Source organism: Myxocyprinus asiaticus, chromosome 11 (assembly GCF_019703515.2).
Source record: "Myxocyprinus asiaticus isolate MX2 ecotype Aquarium Trade chromosome 11, UBuf_Myxa_2, whole genome shotgun sequence".
Classification (NCBI taxonomy): Eukaryota; Metazoa; Chordata; class Actinopteri; order Cypriniformes; family Catostomidae; genus Myxocyprinus; species Myxocyprinus asiaticus.
Window position 1 is genome coordinate 34,110,092 of NC_059354.1, and position 20,454 is coordinate 34,130,545.

Genomic DNA, 20,454 nt, shown 5'->3' on the forward strand with positions numbered 1-20,454 from the left:
AAGAGCTGCGGCCCTGAATAAACCCCACCTGATCTATATGTATAAGAGATGGTAAACTTTACACTCGCTTGGATCTTTGTCCTTTTTAAGAATCAGACTGATCCGGGCTTGTGTCATGGTTGGGGGAAGCTTTCCATTCTTTAATGATTCCGAATAAACTTCTAGCAAAAGTGGAGCCAGTTCTGTAGCATAAGATCTAAAAAATTCAGCGGCAAAGCCATCTGTCCCTGGAGACTTGCCTGTAGGTAAGGCCTTAATTACCTCGTCAAGCTCCTCCAAGGTTATTTCAGAATCAAGATAATTTTTTAGCTCAGTCGTCAGTTTAGGGAATTCTAATGGTTCCACAAAGTTCCTAATATCTTCATCAGTAGACGAAGATGTGGAACTATAGAGATCAAGATAGAATTCTTTAAAAGCATTATTAATAACAGTGGCCGAGGTAAATATTTCACCACCAGCAGATTTCACTGAGGGAATGGTAAAAAAATACTCTCTCTGCTTTATATATCTAGCCAAAAGTTTTCCTGCTTTGTCCCCCGACTCAAAGTTGACTGTCTTGCCCTGAATAACCAAAACTCCACTTTCTGCGACAAAATAGTATTATATCTGTATTTCAATCGAGTCAATTCTCTGAGGCCATCAGACAACATTCTGCGCTTCAGCTCTGCCTCAACATTCCTAATATTTCCTTCCAACTCCACAAGTTCTCGTGCTTTGGATTTTTTGGTGAATGAGGCATACTTTATGATCTGGCCCCTAAGAACCGCCTTAAGTGCCTCCCAAGCCACGCCCACAGTGGATACTGAGGACCAATTGGTCTCCATATAAACATCCACTTTAACATTTGTTGGAATTCAGGATTTTGCAAAAGGGATACATTAAGGTGCCAACTATATGATTTCTTTTTCTCTATATGTAGCAACACCTCTAAACTCACCAGGGCGTGATCTGAGACTAAGATGTTTCCAATTGAGCAATCCACAACAGATGAAATGAGGGACTTGGATATTTAAAAAAAATCTATTCTGGAATACATTTTATGGACTGATGAAAAAAATGTATAGTCCCTACCAGATGGGTTCAAAAGTCTCCAAATATCTGTAAGACCAAGATTTGTACACATCCTGTGAAGCGTCAATGTTGCTCTAGGGGGCTTGCACACTTTTGCTTCACTGTGATCAAGGACTGAGTCCATCAAAAGATTAAAGTCTCCTCCCAATATTATATCATGAGGGGTGCCAGCTGCTTGCAACATCCCTTCAAGATCTATGAAAAAGCCTTGATCATCAGTGTTAGGTGCGTAAATATTAGCCAAAATCAACCTTTGCCCCTGAATTTCAGCTAAAACAACAATTACTCTTCCTAATTTATCTTTAATCTGTTTGAGACATTTGAATTGTAGATATTTATTTACCAATATAATGACTCCCTTGCTCTTACTTGAGCCAACACTAAAAAAACATGTCCACCCCATATCTTCCCAAATTTTCCGCTTCCTGCGGAGAAAGGTGTGTTTCTTGAAGAAACACTATATCACATTTCTTACGTTTAAGAAAAGTAATAACCTTCCTTCTTTTTATGGGGTGCCCCAACCCATTTACATTCCATGTGGAGAGAGATAGTACACTCATATTAACAACTGACATATCGATATAATAAAAATAAATAAACTGTGTGTCAAAAACTAAATTATACAGACCACATTCCCCATTAGTGAAACAATCAAACCCCGAACTCCCCCCCCCAAAAAAAAAAAAAAAAAGAAAGACGTGCACATTAACCCCACGCATGAAAGAGCCAACCGGCGACAATCCCTCTAAACTCAAAAGTCCATGAACGCCCACGAGCCCCCACGACAACCATCGGATTGCTCAATTTTGCCTCACAAATTTGTGAGGCAAAACTACATAACAGAAAATATTTTGTAAAATAACCCGCAGTCAAAAAGGAAGAAGGAACACAGAACATGTGGATTAATTCACAGAACAGTTTTAAAGGTGTGATCCTCCACAAAACAAATTTCAGCTGATATAAAACCGTTCAGTTTCACGGATAGACAAACAAATGATCAGTGATCCAGCTGTTATGAGTTCAGCGGATGACGTAATCATTACAGTGTCCCATAAACGGAACAAGCTCCAGCCGCTAGGTGGAGCCAACACAAAAAGAAACAAAACCAACATCCCGTTTCCCCGGATGGTCAAGTCAATTCACTCGGAGGCCGCATAAAACTATATATACCATGACTTACTCAATCCGTCAACTTTATAAAAGACATCCTTTGTGTGAGCATGTAGATGTTTTGCGGTCATCCGTAGTGTCCACTCTCAAACTGGCCGGGAACTTCCATGCAAAAGTAATCTTCCGTCAATGCAAAAGCTTCTTTAAGGAAAGTGTTATTCACAAATCAAACTCCAGCCGCCAGGCGGAGCCAACGCAAAAAGAAACCAAAATGTCGCACAGCTTCCTCAAAAGTAAGTACAGCGAGTCGACCCACTCACATGAGAAACATCCAATGGTTTACTCATCCATTGATTCAATAAAAGACATTGCTTGATTGGGACATGTAAATACTTTGTGACCGTCCTTCGTTTCTATTCTCAGTTTGGCCGGAAACATCAGAGCAAACATGATCTTTTGCCGATGTAAGAGTTTCTTGCATTCCTTGAACCTATCGCGTTTCTCTCTTGTCGAACTCGCAAAGTCCGGGCACAAGAAAATATTATGGTTCTTCCAAAAAAGCTTTCCTTTGCTCCTCGCCTGGCGCAACACGAGATCTTTATCGGATGACCTCAGAAATTTGGCCAGAATCGATCGGGGCCTATTTCCCTCAGCAGATCTCCGAGCAGGGACTCTGTGAGCTCGCTCGATTTCCAGCTTGTGGCCTGTTATGTCAAGCAGACTCGGGAAGAACTCGTCTAAGAATTTCACCATATCTCTGCCCTCCTCATGCTCAGGAATTCCAACAATTCTGATGTTATTCCTGCGGCTTCTATTCTCAAGATCTTCAAGCTTCAAGAACACGTTCCAAATCAACTTTGGTCGCAGGCGGATTAGCGGTTAATTCCCTCTCTGAAGACTCCAAATAATCGATTCGTTTCTTAGCATCCGACACTCTTGTAACTAACTCTTTATTTCCATCGGCGTAATCGATCAACGTATTACAGCGAGTTCCTCCAAGTCAGCAACAACCTTCGTCAGCAGTTGGACAGTTGACGCTGAATTTCTTCTCCCGTCACGCTTTCCAAATCGAGTCCCCGGTCTGCAGGCCCAGAGGTTTAATCTTGAGCACGTAAGTGTCTTTTAATGTCTCCAGAGCCTGAGAATTTTGACTTCTTTGCCATGTTTACCTCAAAGAACAAATATGTACTGGGTGTATCGAATCTTACCAGTTATAACATGAAAATAATAAAAAAACAGCAAAGTGCGCAGAGCTCGTGATTCACACGTCTGCTTCTCGCATGGCATCACGTGATCCATCACTTCAGTCTTTTATGATGGACTTCAGAGGATGAACTGATGCCAACTCCAACTGTAAGACATTGGGTACTTCATATGCCTTTGCCTGAACTTTGGACTTAGGATGGACCACACCGAACCTCACCAAAATGACCTGCTGGTTGAACTGCGATGCACCTCATTGATCTCTGCCTGCATCACCTTTGTTTATTGATGGACTACACTCTTGAAATGGAATACAAAGACTACCAATTAATTGCCAAAAAAGCCTTCTAACAAAGGACAATGTATCTATGTTAACTTCTGCAGTTAATCCAGGATGGACTTCACAGACATTAGTCATTAATCTTACAGTTCATACAAAATCTTTGTTTAAATGCTTGCCCTTAACACTTATTTAGTTTACAAATTTTAAACCATGACTTGCACTGCACACAAATAACTAACATTGGCATTATATTCATGCTGTTTAGCCAGAGGGGAACTGGCCCCCACAGTGAGCCTGGTTTCCCCCAAGGTTATTTTTCTCCATTAACGAACATCTTATGGAATTTTGTGTTCATTTAAAGTCGGGAATTTTTCCTGTTTCTTAAAAGCCTGAGCGAGTTAGATAGTAGCCTACCTCTAAAAAACTTCATCGGCGAACAGATCAGCTGAATATAAACAGGTTTACTGAAACTGAGGTAAGATACAACATACAATTTCAGACTTATTTATTATGAACATCTAAGTGTTCGTTCAGAGTTACTTGTTATATGTTCATCAAAAATTGCCCTTTTCTCGAGGTCACTTGATTGAGAGCGGCGCGTACTTTCTATCTCTCCCTCTACCACAAATTGAGGGAGACAACTTAGCAATGCTGGTTCAAATTAAACTGATATGCACTAGGTTTAAATGGCAAACAAACATGTAATTTATGACATGCATCCATATATGACTACAGAGAGCACTTCAATATGAAAACCGGACATTTTAGGCGATTTAAAAATCCCTGTCTTACTTTTTAAGGACTCTCCGAGGGAAAGGACCCGAAACAAGCAGATATTACAACTTTTTCTACTTACATTAAAACTTGTGAACAGTTTTACCGCTTCCTTTTGTGATCGTTGTTCTGCACTGATAAGCTGCATACCGGGCCAGGTGATGCTCTCACATCGCAATCCATGTATATCTTCACCCACGTAACGAATATTATCCACGATGAGTATATATATATATAAACCATGGTCACAAGACATCACTGACGTCATAGCTGCTGTAACGGTTCTTGAGGCGGCAGTTTTTGAATGAAATGCGAGTCAGGATCTGACTGTTATGGCGGATGAGAACGCTAATAAAAAAAGACATACATTTTGATCTGTTCCCTTACACAAAGCCATCACACAGGTTTGGAAGATCCGGAATACAGTGCATGAATAGAGGATTACTTTTAGGATCATTTTATGGTGCTTTTCTTATTATTAAAGCCACAGCTCGGACATTCGGGAAACTCCCTTTGTGCTCCATGGCCACGGCAATCAAAATAAAAACGATAAAGCAATGAGTAAACGATAATAAAAGTTTAAGTTCATTTAGTTTTAAGATGTAGCCTTGGGCAAAGTATTGAAATCCGAAATCCTCCGAAATGAGTTGAATACGGCATCAGAGTGACATACTTTAGGGGCCTGGCGATATTACCAAAATTCTGTATCACTGTATGATACATTTTATAGATATATATATTTTTCTGTAAAATCAACAAAAAAGGGTTTATATATTTTATAGCGAAAGTTTTTGTTGTTTCAAAGGGGGGCGTGACCAAATAAATTTGAGAACCACTACCCTAGAGTGACATTTATAATACAGACCATGGGCGACATTTTGGGTGTTCAAGCAATGAATCAAGGGTGACATATTGGTGGTGCAGGGAAAAGGTCGCTATAATAATACACTTTTGATAATGTGTTGCTCAACAGCTACCAGCGATAAAATTGTTGCATGTGTGAATGCTCCAGAACACATCTTATGGTATGATAGGTTAAAATAATACATTATTAAATGTTGTCCACACAATTTGACCAGAGAATTATAATGAATGCTGTCATGTTTACAAGCTAGCAACATTCTAAAATTGTCATATTTTTACAAATCTTCCATTGTCTGAAACACAATCTTTTGGACTGACATAATGAACTATAAAAGATTGTGACAACATAACATTGATGATAAAAATTTGCATTAGAAATCCCTGAAAAATATCCTTATTCCATTAAGCTACTCTGCACGGGTCTACAAGGCTGGGCAGGCTATCCAAGCCTAGCCTAGTATGTTTCCTTCCATCTCAATATGCAGAAACCTGGCTCAGGTGGTCAATTTAAAGATGAATGGCTTTGAGATGCGACGAGGAATGCACCATAAATGGGATAGGGCATGAATTCCAAACAAGCTCTGTGGAGATTGGCTGTGCTGTATAATACCTTTCTCTTTTTTATCAAACTAATAAATTGCAGCCCATCTCTCTGATAACTAGGGAGAGAAAGTGCTTGATTTAGACCCCAGATGTGACCCAGGGTTACCTGGCAACTGGACAAGCTCAGAAAAAAAGAAAAAGAAAACACACCAAGAAATCATTGGCTGGTAAGAGAGAGAGAGAGAGAGAGAGAGAGAGAGAGAGAGAGAGAGAGAGAGAGAGAGAGAGAGAGAGAGAGATTGGGAGAGAGAAATGTAAGTGTACAGATATGACCTTTCTATTTTTTGAGAACATCCTTTTGCTGACATTTCCTTACATCAAATGAGACAGATTTGAATGTGTGTGGTCATATGTGTATTGTTATAATAAAATGCAGCGTTGTTTGTTGTCTAACACTTTATTGGCAGTGCACACTGCCAAGTGATCTTAACCTTATTGGTCATATTTATATCAAGTCATCTATATGAACACGTGTACATTTCTTTTTTTTAATTTTATTTATTTATTTCCTTTTTTCCTGTATCCCCTCTTAAAAGGTAATGCAGCATTTATTGCTGTCCATTTTCACTGGTGCATGCTTAGTTATGCTAGAAATGGGAGCTTCTTTGTTAGATACACGTCGCCTAAAGCCTCTGTGAATAGAACAGCTTCTCTGTCAACACGCAAGCTGGAGTCCACTGCTAGTTTTAAAAATAATATTTTTTGATCATATTTATAAAATATTTTTATTTTATTTTTAAAAAGCAAATGTAATTATTTAAAAGGTAGTTCCTTTGGAATGCCCTATATTTTACCCCAAAAAGTTGCATAATGCATAATGTAATATCAGTAAGGCAAGGCAAGTTTATGTAGCTTTTTAAGCACATTTCATATGTAGTGGTTATAAAGTGCTTTACACAGGCAAAATAAAGAAAAATGAAATATACAGATAAATCAAAAGTGGATTTACCCTATTAAATTCCCTTATCTTGTATCTGTCATTTGTATCTTTTTAGATTTAAACAATTACAGTACATGCAGTTAATTACTTTTTCTGTGCAAATAAATAGATTAGTATAATCCAAGTGAGGGTGTTTTTCCAATTAACCGGTACTCATAATCTCAAGAGAGATTCAATTAAAGTTATGGACTTTGAGCAGTCATGTCCAGACATGTTGTAGCCTGACTGACAGACATACACACTCACATACACAACATACAGACTGTGTTTTCTCACACATCAGGGATATTCTGCACTATAGATCCTGAGCGCCTGCAGGACATGACCTCTCGCTTTCTTTCACTCTGTCTGTCTCTCTTACTCAAACTCCCGTGGTACACTGCAGATTTCACTTTACATTCTGTGATGCTCACCCAATTTACATCTTACCCCTCTCCCTTAGGCACCATTACCACGGCAACCTGTCCCTTAAGAGATAAAAAGAAAACAAGACTCATATATTTCCATCATAAATACACTCACAACACACACACACACAATGTTTAAGCTCAGCCACATCCCTCAAGTGTATCTGTACCACAGGGAAAAATGCCATGCAACAGTAGAGAAGATTCTCCAGGCCAGTGCAAACCAGTCACGTGACAGCTGATCCATATTATATTGTAAGATAGAGGAAAGACATACCCGAGCAAAACAGCCCCATTCACCTGTATTAAAAAAAAAGAAAAATAGTGGATAGACAATAAAATTGGGGTTGGGGGATAGAGAGAAGTTGGGGGAAGGGTTGCCACTCTTCATTGGAGGCATGATTATGGTGGTAGAGGAGAGGCCCAAGGGAAATAGTGTGCTTTTTTTTTTTTTTTTTAGGTGAAAGAGATAAATAAATTGAGTGAAAAAGAAGGAGAAAGAAAGAAAGAAAGAATGAAAGAAAGAAAGAAAGAAAGAAAGAAAGGGGACACACAGCTGCTTATTACAGCCCTCCTCAGGCCACTTCCTCATATCCATGTGTCCACTCCACTCCCGTCACCCACAAACATACACGTCCACACAGACAGACATAACAGAAACAAAACATGACATGAATGCAGAGGGACATCTAACAGAGTCTCATGGACAGAAGATGTCCTCAAATACACAACTTTATACTATATCACAGGTAGAAACATAAAAATCTTTATTTTCATTCACAGCATATAATTGCAAGGATGTTCAATGTACATTACCTCTAGAAACATAGATGCCAGGAATCTGTCCTTTGTGATCTGTGCTTTTTCATTTATTTCACTTTTTGCATGTCTGTATTGTTTTCTCTCTCCCCTGCCTAGTTACTTTGACACCACATCTGATCAATAGCATGCAGTCATATTTCAAATTTACAGAGGAATATTACATTACATGACAACCAGCCCACCTGGCTAGGGCTTGTGTGTTGATTTAATATACTGTAGATTGTTGCTCGCTACCTTTTCAATAAAAAATAAATAAAAATAAAAATAAAAATAAAAAATATATATATATTTAAGCATTCCCCACTTTATTATTATAACTTCTGATTTATACTTTTCAGCCTTTTGCCTTTTTATGGGATTACACAGAATTCTGCTTGGGATTCTCATTCTAGACAGGAAAGTCCTGGAACAGCGATAGGACTAGAATATGGACGGGATCAGGAAATTACGTGGATTTAAACCATTTAGTATGATTTTAACCTATAGTTATCAGTTATTTTTAAAATTATGTTTAACAAGACAATATATGTATTTTTATGGTATACTATTGTTAAAATTACTCTGAAAAAAACAATAATTGGGCATTCCCAGAATTTTTAAAGTAATGGAGTTCTGTTTTAACCTGGTCTCACCTACAGTACTGTGCAAAAGTCTTAGGCACATAAGATGTTTAACAAAAACATTTGTCTTAAGATGGTTATTTATATCTTTCGCTGTATTGTGTCAATAGGTAATATACATTTTAGACTCCTAAACATTCCATCTGCAAATAGAATAGAATAGAAGAACAGGGAGCCCTGCAACAGATGGCATGGCCCCACAGAGACCCCCACTGAACATCGAGTTAGTCTGGGATTACATGAAGAGACAGAAGCAATTGAGACAGCCTAAATATATAGAAGAACAGTGGCAAATTCTCCAAGAAGCTTGGAACATCCTATCTGACAACAACCAAGAAAAACTGTGTCCAGGTGTCTCTAGGAGAATTGGTGCTGTTTTGAAGGCAAATTTAGTCACACCAAATATTGATTTTGCTTTTTTTATGTTTACTAGACATTGGATGATGTTAATTGAAAAATGAAAACTAATTATGGCACTATTTTTGAAGAAATCCTCACTATGCAAAATATTTCACAAGTGCCTAAAACTTTTGCACAGTACTGTAAAACTGATTATATCGCTTCAGAAGACATGGATTTAACCACTGGATTCTTGATTACTTTTATGCTGCATTTATGGGCTTAATGAAGTGTCAAGGCTTTGGTCGTCATTCACCATTTTAGCAGAACTTTTAAGACCTTATGAAACAGTTAGACCTCATAGATCTTCTTGTCATGAACTGTTGGCTGTTCCAAGATCCAGATGCAAAACTAAAGGTGATAGAGCATTTGTAGTGAAGGTCCCATGATTATGGAACAGCCTGCCCTGGGACATTAGATCTGCTGAATCTATGTCTGTTTTTAAGTCTCCTTTAAAAACTAATTTGTATAGACTTGCTTTTATTACTATGTGAATGTGTTGTGTTTTATGTGTGTCACTTTTATTACTGTGTAAATATGCTGGGTTTTACTGTGTGTGTTTATGAGTTTTGTGAAGCACTTTGTGCCTATTCGCTAAAAGGTGCTATATAAGTAAAATTATTATTACTTGCATTGTATGGACCTACAGAGCTGAGATATTCTTCAAAAAAATGTCATTTGTGTTCTGCAGAAGAAAGAAAGTCATACACATCTGGAATGGCATGAAGGTGAATTATTCCTTAAAGTTCTCCAGGACTGTCCATGGTGCTGATTTTTTACTTGCTGGAAACAGCTGCATAGTACAAAGAGTGAACTTTGTTTCTCAAAATCTTAGAGGAGGCCAATTCCTGTCTTATAATGTCAATGAAGAACTTTATGGTTATTTTATATTAAAATGTAATAACAGAAAACAGAGAGAGACTTTAAATCAAGAGAAATTAAATGCAAAGAAAGAGGGGATAAAATAACAAAGAGAAAGAGAAAGCTTGTTAGAGAAAAACAGATGGCCTTTGAATTCAACAAAGGACCCAAGGGAGAACACTCTGGGTATACAGACGTGACCCTTACCTTTAGTGTACATATGTCGGTGTGGATATTTCTACATGTTTGTATTTTTACAGAAGCCAAGCAGCATTTTTGGAAAAATATAGGTAATTCACAGGAGCTATGCACTGTCTTCTCATGTGCCCACACACAAACACACAAAGCAGAATTAAATGAAAGTATTTGGGGGTTCCATTCTGTCACATTATAGCAGATGGTGTCCAGTTCATGCCAGGCTGGTACAGTCCCTGGAGACAAAGTGGGAGGGAAAAAGAGAAAAAAGCAAAAAGGGAGAAAGATGTTGGGTACTCTCTTAACTCCCTCTTTGTCTCAGTTATTTACACCTCAAAGATTGTTCTTGGGGGAAAGGACTGACCAACTCAGGCGTGCACCCACACATAAGCGCGCACACATACTCAGAATCATCACCCTGGATTTCAGATTGCTGAAGCAGTGAGCTTCTTGTATGAATCAGGGTAATAACATATTACACTCCAAGTAAAAATTGTCAATTAGGGTTTTATTTAGAACCCTAGAGCCCTTTACCCAACTCCAAAAGAACCCTTTATGCCAAAAAGGTTCAGTATATAAACAAATAACCTATAGGGCAGAAAAGGGTTCATTAGGCTAAAAATGTAATACCTATTTAATACTGGGCTCTTTTTAATCATACTTTAATGTATTATACACATGGTTATTTTAATTTCTTGTAGTAATAAAGTAACTATTTATATTAACTATTTAGTTCACATTTCCTTGAAATGTATTGCCAATTAAACTAAAACTAAACTAGCTATGTAACTAACTATAAGCTTCTATTTAAAACATTGTTTGCTAAAAATGAACCCTTCTATATGGAACCTTTTAGGGGTTCCAAATATGAAGCAAGCGACATAAAATAATTTCTTAGAAGAGTGTACAAAGTAAAAGAAAAGCCCAAATGAGATTGTTTTTATTACTCGTTGTCAAACTTTCCAATTGGCCATGTGCAGGTGCTATGATGGACCTTTCCAATTGTATCCATGCATCTACACACACTGATTTGCCTCCAGGATCTCTCACAGGTGCAACACTGGCCCCAGGCCGGCCTGGCACCCTATCCTCTTGCTCATCACCACCACTACCAAAACACACACACAAACCCTCTGCCCCCCCTCTCGAAGGTCCAGCTGATCCCCACCTGATCCCAATTCATGGGGGAGGAGGAGGCGTTCTGACTTGAGCTCACCCCGGAGATGTGTGAGAGAAGAAAATCGCTCATCTTTCCTGTCTCTCTCTCTCTCTCTCTCTCTCTCTCTCTCTGTTTCTTGGAGGGATATGACTTCTTTTTGTTCCTGTCAGCCTAAACCAAAAATGACACCCAAAACACTGTGTTATATAGTGTCCTTGAGAACTGTACGCATGCATGTCCATGTGCTGTACGTAATATTTTGCATGTGTGTGCAAGAGTGTTATTGTGTATAAAGGGCAATATGTCGAACTAGGGCTGAGCTCTGAGCTCAGGTGTCCTGTGCTGATGAGCTGCAGCTGGCTCTTATTGGGGATGTAATGGGTGCTATCCAGTGCCTGGGTCAGTCATGCAGCTCAGTTTAGACTACCCCCACTCTAACAATCCATGTTCAAACTCATTTTGAAATAAACCTATATTTTCACTTTTTTTAAAGTGAATTAATTTTATTCTTTAAAAATGTTTCTCTGACCTTAAAACTCAATAGACAGAAATGATTGAAGCTTTACCCCATTGTTTTACCACAAAGTAGGAAAATAATATAAAAAATAAGGTAAATAATATCAAATATGCAACTGGTATCCATTCTAGATATGGTGCTTACACAAATAAGATCACGTTGTGCATGCAAATAAACAACTGGACTCTGCTTCTCAAATCATCAGAACACATATACTGCTTGGCATGACTGTATGTTGGAATTCATTTCTTCAGATATAATCAACAGCAATGGAATATACTCACACAGCTCTTGGGTCGAATGATTCTATTGGTAAACATGTAAAGGTCTCTAACAACGTAGGCAATTTTTGAGCTCATGAAGGGACTGAAAACTGTTCACCACGAAGTAGGGCATTCTTTTGATTTTGCCATAGAACAAAATTCCTTTTCAGAGTAATTGGAACAAGAACACTTAACTGACTTGGTTAGTGCCACCTGTCACAAATGTCAGACCATTCTGCTTGTTTTTGGTAACTTAACGCACAAAGTACATGCCTGGGGTGCAACCTGAGCGACTAAACAAAGTTCACATTCAACTTTGTATGCATTGATGACATGATGTGGTGATTTTTTTCTACTGCAGATCAAAATAAAGCATTCGAAATATGTGTGCCTGTTTGTTTCATGTAATCTAAATGCTCATGCATGAAAGCTTGGCCTGGCAGAAGGTATTCTTATTGACCGGGTATTTGGACTGAATTAAGCCGTGAAATGAGCTTCAATCCATTGTTCTGTCACCATGAACAACAGAGATCAATACTTATGATCTCCACCAGCCCTCCTGAAACTATGCACACATGCTCCCTTCAGAGTTAACATGTTGAATTAAACCAGACTACACCTAATTACAAGAAAACAGAGCCTTTGCAAACAAATGCATGCCCACACATAAAATAATATGCATAATATTGCCCAAAACATACATGATCTTCATTTATCCCCTCTTTCCAGTCAAAATAATCCATCCTATTGTCTTATACTCAATTCCCTTTACCTCCATGCCCTGCCCTATGTTGTTTATCTCTCTCTCACTCTCTCTGGTTCTTGCTATTTTAATACCCATCCATTGGCCCTGGGTCAGATATTCTGCCTCCATCCATCTCTCTATCCACCCATCCATCTTTCCATCCTTCCAGCAACATCAGCCAGCTGCCTCAACATACACACACACATACACACACACACACACACACACAGAGAGAGAGAGAGAGAGAGAGAGAGAGAGAGAGAGAGAGAGAGTGAAGACCTTAATTCAGTCAGTAAGGTCCTTGCCCCCTTCCCTAAGCAATGCCCAGATATGAACACATGCACCAGGCAAAGGGGGCAGAAGAGGGGGATGGGTGACTCTGGAGGCCATATGCCTCTTTCTCACATCTGACTCTGTGAATTTATATGTGATAGGAGGGGAGGGTGTGTTGTAGGAAACAGTGGACCAGCTGACTTTGTTCAAAAACAGAGGATAAATGTAGGAGGTTTTAATGAAATCTACTGTAATAAGTCTCATCAGCCTTGATAAATAGAGTCTAAAACTGATCAGTTTAAAAGAGCATATTTTCTTGTCAGATTTGGTATTGTCCTATTCCATTTTACTGATTATATCTGAGGTCATATGCACAGACAAACACACCCTTCCTTTATACAGTGACACGATGGCTATAGTAGTCATTGATGTGCCTGTTAATGTAAAAGTAATGGGATAGCCTACCCTTTACAGGTCTTTTATGAGAAGTTGGGCAGTACATTCTCTCCTTTTTACCATCCCATGTCCCTTTTACCTTTTTATGAGAAGTGTCTTATTAAAATTCAGTCTCTTTTCACAAAGAGCAAGACTCTTCAAGGCTGTTCTCTGATAATCATTTTAACCAGATAATAGAAGGATTGATCTTTGAAAGATCATGTTTGATGATTACTCACCCAATCATTTCTTGGACTGTACCATACTAATGTTGATCCAGATTTAAATTATGGCCCCATCAATGTTTATGGTACATCTTAACTGTGACTTTTAGAGAATTTCGATTTAATGAGAAGTTTTCAAATTTACCAGGTAAGCAAAGGGAATCTATTTGCTAACTGTCATTGACACTGAACTACATTAAATAAACTTGTATACCACGGACTTTAATGTACAGTATAAGAGAGACTGCATATTTTTAGGTACGGGGATTGGTTGCCATTTCTTTTTCATAATTTTTCATAATTTCATTTGCACAGGTTTGAATAAAGGTTATACAATCACTTGTATAATAATTATAAATGTTGTTTAAAGGAATAGTTCACCCAAAAATGGAAATTCTCTCATCATTTACTCACCCTCATGTCATCCCAGATGTGTATGACTTTCTTTCATCTGCTGAACACAAATTAAGATTTTTAGAAGAATTTCTCAGCTCTTTTGGTCCATACAATGCAAGAGAATGGGTGCCAAAATTTTTAAGCTCCGAAAATTACATAAATCAGCATAAAAAGTAATCCATAAAACTCCAGTGGTTAAATCAATGTCTTTAGAAGTGATATGATAGGTGTGGGTGAGAAACAGTTCACTTTCACATTCTTCTTCTTGTGTTTTTGGAGATTCACATTCTTCATGCATACCACCCCCTACTGGGCAAAGAGAAGGACTTTGATCTGTTGATCTGTTTCTCACCCACACCTATCATGTCACTTCTGAAAATATGGATTAAAGAGTCGTATGGATTACTTTTATTATGCCTTTATGTTTTTTTTGGAGCGTCAATTTTTGGCACCCATTCAATTGCATTGTGAGTACCTACAGAGCTGAAATATTCTTCTAAAAATCATAATTTGTGTTCTGCAGAAGAAAGAAAGTCATATACATCTGGTATGGCATGAGGGTGAGTAAATGATGAAAGAATTTTCATTTTTGGGTGAACTCTAGCTTTAATTTCCTTTTTAGATTAAGCTGCATGTCACACTGCAGTAGCCAAAATCTCACCTAAATCTAAAAGTGGGTTTACTGAAATATTGTGAGTGGATTTTTTATTTATATATTTATTTTAAGTTTTTTCTTTTAAAAAGCTGAAACTTCAATTAACTTTTCAATTGCACTAACAAAGCCCACTTTAACAGGAGTTGTTTATGCATATTCATTAACCCATGCCTTAGAGCCAAACCCTTGAACTGACATCCTGCGTGTTTGAAGGCTCTAGCCTGAGGCGGTCCTTTCACTCTAGACGAGAAAGAAGTCGCTGAGTGGAAGGGGGAAACGAGGGGGTGGGACGAGGGTGTGACTGTCGTGGGTAAGTGCATAAAGTAAATGATTTGTTAGAGAGAGAGAGAGAGAGAGAGAGAGAGAGAGAGAGAGAGAGAGAGAGAGAGAGAGAGATCTGCCGTCATTTCGCACTTTTTTAGGGAGCCAGTGGAATGTTATCTCTCAAATCAACAGAGGCACAGGGACAAGCACGCTTGGATGTTGTTGTACAAAGGGATGACTGGAGCAATAGTATCCCCGGGAAAATAGAAGAGAGAGCCTGAGCGACTGACGGCACTTTCTCATCCAACGATCTTATCTGAGGACGCGTGTCCATTGTTGTCTACGCAAGGGTCATAGGGCATCACATCTCCAAGCGTGCGGTACCGGTCCCGTTATATTCATCTCTATCCTTTAAGATTGCTAATGGAAATTTCATCGTACAAGAACACGAATCTACATTAAAGACCTGCGTATTTAGCGCATACGAAATTACTACGAAGAAATGCCTTTGCTGATGCTGAACTAAAATAAGATTTGAGAAAGGAGAATGGACAAATGAACATGTTTCACTAAGAACACACTCATTAAAGCTACATTTTGGGGAATTACGGTCTCGTTGAATTCATCATTAATTTTAAAGGTGAGTTTCAAGCATTATAGGCTATCATTGCTGTGTTTGTAATAGGCTACCTTTAACTTTTCATGTTTTCGTTTCGCTAAATATCTTTATGTACAACACCTCACATTACAATGTTCATGTTACACACATTAAATGTTATTATAATATTTAATTAAATAGCAACAAAGTTAATTATGAGTAGCTCCACGAAATATTAGCCTATGCAGTTCACCATTTGTAGATAAGTAGCCTACGTATGCAAACAACATTCAAATAAAAGTGGCGTGAACCGTGTAATGTACAGTAGCCTATTTATGCTCAGAACTACGTGGTGTTAAATATACATTTTCAAACTCTGATAAGTAAGCAAAAATTAAAGTGTAGCCTATACGTTTGTGAAGCACCATGTCTAATATGCACGCTCCGTAGTGTCATCTGGAGCTATAGACTTTGCATTTGCGACAGATGGTCATCTATGACTTTGCTTTCGCGACAATAATTGATTTCCATTAACTAAGCATGGAGCCAGTTAAAATGTATAGGATAACCATACTGATTAATATAAACTGTGCGCTGAATGATACGAAATGCACATTGGCATTGACAATATCATTCATAAACATTAAACTTGTGAAAATAACATCGGCTAATTGAAAAAGTAGATTCTATGAAATTGTGCAAACACACGCGAGCTTACCGTTACCCTAAAAACAAACGTGAATGAAATGAATAAGAACTTAATTTGGACACTCTATCCGTTTGATTTAGTTGATTAGGTAATTTTTTTTTATTATTATTTACGTAACTTTCCTCCTATAAAAGAACAAGTGCGGTGCAATACATGCTGGCAAGATTGGGTGCTACTGCATTGAAATGATCTATTACAATATGGGTAGATTATTCTTTATGTTTGAGGAACATATATACCTACTTTGTCTTCTTCAACAGAGCAGTTAACAACCTCTGAAGTGCTGAAAATGATGCTGAGTCCCGATCAGACGGATCCTGACCTCACCTGGCCACAGCCGGACTCAGAATGTCTGAACGTGATGAAGGTGGACTGTGTGGCTCACGAGCCCTTCGAGGCCGATGATGGCAAGACGCGCGCACTCGTGCCAGCCGTGCTCACACGAGAAGAGAAGAGAAGGAGGCGGCGCGCGACTGCGAAATACCGCTCTGCGCACGCCACGCGCGAGCGCATCCGCGTGGAAGCGTTCAACGTGGCGTTCGCCGAGCTTAGGAAGCTGCTACCAACACTCCCACCCGACAAGAAGCTCTCAAAGATAGAAATACTTCGCCTGGCTATCTGTTACATATCTTACCTTAACCACGTTTTGGACGTTTAATGAACTTAGAGGACATTCAACAGTAGGTCTAAAGCAAAATCCTACAGGTGCATTTGGACAAGTTTACTGATGGAGAAGTAGCATACCTATTCAAGAAGGACACAAAAAATATTAAGAAAAATAGGTGATACTTTCATTCATTAATAAGTCATTAACAAATAAAGAATATCTAATGCTTAACAGAGGAGTGGTTTATGAGCATTCAAAAATGACCTACTACAATACTGTAGGTCTATATGAAAATATACTGTATCAAAGTTTCATGAAATTTTGAATGCGCATTAACCAATTATCTTTTTAGCATTGTATAATAGAATTATGTTTGTTAATATTATGAGTTATTATAAATTGTTACCGAAAATATTGTGTCGCAATAATGTTTGACACTGTAGCAAGATAGAATAATGGATAGCTGTTCAGACATTATATAGCTAGCTCAACATCAAAAGTACATTTGTGGCAATAATTAATGGAATGTTTTAACTTGGGTAGGATTGAGAAACCATACTTTGATTTTTAATATTCATTAATTCCCAAATATCATATCCATTCAAACTAGTTATCCTAATCCATCTAACAATTTACAAATAAAATTTGGTCTGCACAATCTGGATGAATAAATCAACCAGTTTTTATGGCAACCTTCTTGGGAAAAAATGGATAGGCTACTTCTGTGCTGGAACAAATCGTAACTTGTTAGTTCTTAATTTATATTTTCCTTGTTTATTATATTTATAAAGTAAATTAAGATAGCATATGTGAGTGTCTTCAAAATAGCCTGTCTAAGGTTCGTGTAAATATATATTTAATGTTTTATGATTATTCAGATTTTACACTGGTGTGGCAGAGTTGGGGTTTACTGTTGCTTTTCACTTGCACTTTTCATTGGCAGTTTTTTTAGGAATAGGAGGGCCTTCGCTGTGTATGCACTAAGGTTTTTATAATAATAGTGTTGATGTCCTGTCCTATAGTAAAGAGAAGCACTTCCCCGATGTATTGCTGTATTGTTTATTTCGTTTACAAAGTGCTGCATAGATAGCGCCTTGGGTACCTGATGACTTGTGGCGGTTAAAAAGTACCACTAGAATATATTTTGTGTTTCGGTGGAAATGTATTAACATAACTAATGTCGTAGTAATAACTGGCAATACATAATAAAGCTAGCTATTTTTTCTCCAGGTTGTTTGCCTCCAAGTCTAAGCTACCCATAGACGCTCTCTCTGCTGCGACCAAAAATGACCTAAAAGTAGTTTATTTTTTTCTTTCGCAAACTATTTTATAAAGATTATTTGTTTACGTGTTTCTTGTGAACCTCTTGAAATTTTATAGTGAACAAATTATCTCACATCTGCCTCATATCCAAAGATCACCCTGTTAATTCAGGGGTTTTCCCGTCATTTTGTAGTGGAATAACCAGTAGGCTACACTGGTTTTTACCGACGCAGTTTTTTTTTTTTTTTTTTTTTTTTTTTACTATTTTAAATAAATGTAAAAAAAAAAAAAAAAAAAGATACTGTTTTGTCTGTTGTAATTTTTGCAATAAAAGCACATTCAAATAAAATACATTGTGCCAATAAGATCCTATATGTTGCTTATATATTCGGAACTAATACTCTTCACAGATGGACTGCCATTTCAGACGACTCAATTTTCAATTTCATTGTAATCATTAAGTATATTTTTACATTATAAAATAGCCTACATTGCTGTTACTATTATTATAGTGTAAGAACATGGTTTAAAATGAATATATCATTCTGTCACACACATGCATGTGTTCACATGCAGTCCGCTTAGCTCGACCCATAGGCGAATATCTCCCCAGAGAGGAGACAGGTGCTTGCCCAGACGGACCAAGGCAACCGAATTACGACCCGTCTGCTGCGTCCCATGGGAAAGAGCGAGAGAGTGTGTGTGTTGGCTTGTGCGTGGGTGATCTATTTCACGTTAATGAAACCATAACTATAATCAGCTGATGACGACGATTCTGCTTGAAGGTCTATCGGATAGGCCACTCAAACAGTTAATTAATAACAAGAAAAAGGCAAGAAACAACATTGGGATAAATGTCGGAAAATGTAAATCGCCTCATTTATGTACAACAGAAGAAATAACCTAAGTTTGAAAGTTACAAATGAACATCATAATATCTAGCAGCCTAAGCGTTTCCATACAAGCACTCCGCAGTCTCTAATGTTAGAAGTGAGCAGGCCTCGTTAGAAGATTATGTAATGAATTACTCTCAGTCCCGCTGTAATGCCATATGTCTCCCTGTATGTCACAGAGAAGGGTCGAATACATTAGCCCTCAGCTCAGGTAGCCAGATTACACGTCGACCCTTAATGCAAAGAGACAATCTTTCCTTTCTGCAAAACAAAACAAAACAGCAAGGTTTTCTCATCAAACAACTCTATCTATCTATCTATCTATCTATCTATCTATCTATCTATCTATCTATCTATCTATCGCTTCACATCACGGTCTCGTATCAACCCGTCAGAGTGCTCAAATTATTTGGAGACAGATGGAAACGGACGGATGAGGGACAGAGGAACGAGAGTCAGTCTGTTCTCATTAGCTCGCGCATAGAAAGTGTCACGCTCAGAACAATGCGACCCGGCTGCACGCGCACTCCCAGACCATCTGTGCACGCGTCAGACATACAATGATCCGATTTTCATCGTGACACACTGACTGACATAGCTGCTGCATGCATTTGTTGATGCATTCATGCAATAGGCTTGCAGTTCTACAACTTTTGAAATTACCATTTAAAATACTATATGCTTTGATGATGTTTAAGTGCTTCAAAAAGGAAATATTAGCTATTTTCACACATATGAAAGTCGCTATACAGTGACTCTATAAGTTACTTTACAGCCACAGACTACATAAAAATAAATTAATCTCATTACATTAGATAAAATAGCTGGCATTTACAATATTTTAACGATCTAAGCAGAATTACAACGATTCTATTTAAGCAATTAAATAACAAGCCTACCCATCTTTATTAAAAATGGTAAAAAATAAAAAATAAAAATAAAAACTACGTATAACAGTAGGTGACAAACTGAATTTTATTACAACAACACCTTTGATTTTGGCTGGGGGAAAAAATGCACATTTAATTTCACAGCTTGCTTAATGTCACACAAATTTCAGCCTACAACAAAATATGCTTAAAAATCAAGCTTTGCACATTTTATGTCACAACTGGCTAAAGACACCAGCAGTTCACCCCATACAAAATATGCTTAGGTTTTTTTATTAAGATTTTTTCATTGCATGGATCTGTGAGAGTTTAATAAAGACTAAAGCACAATAACACTTTTCAAGCAAAACATTTTACATGTTGTAAAATATATATATATTATTAATTTATTATTTTTTTTGATTATTATTT

The 20,454-nt window shown here is 37.8% G+C and overlaps 1 protein-coding gene across 1 annotated transcript; it reads left to right on the plus strand.

Moving 5' to 3' along the window:
• Positions 1-15,254: 15,254 nt before the first annotated feature.
• Positions 15,255-18,557, plus strand: LOC127447966 (helix-loop-helix protein 2-like). The gene is made up of 2 exons (XM_051710234.1): positions 15,255-15,723; positions 16,651-18,557. Exon 2 carries the CDS (start codon positions 16,680-16,682, stop codon positions 17,046-17,048), a length of 369 nt encoding a protein of 122 aa, XP_051566194.1. The 5' UTR covers positions 15,255-15,723; positions 16,651-16,679; the 3' UTR covers positions 17,049-18,557.
• The last annotated feature ends 1,897 nt before the right edge of the window (positions 18,558-20,454 follow it).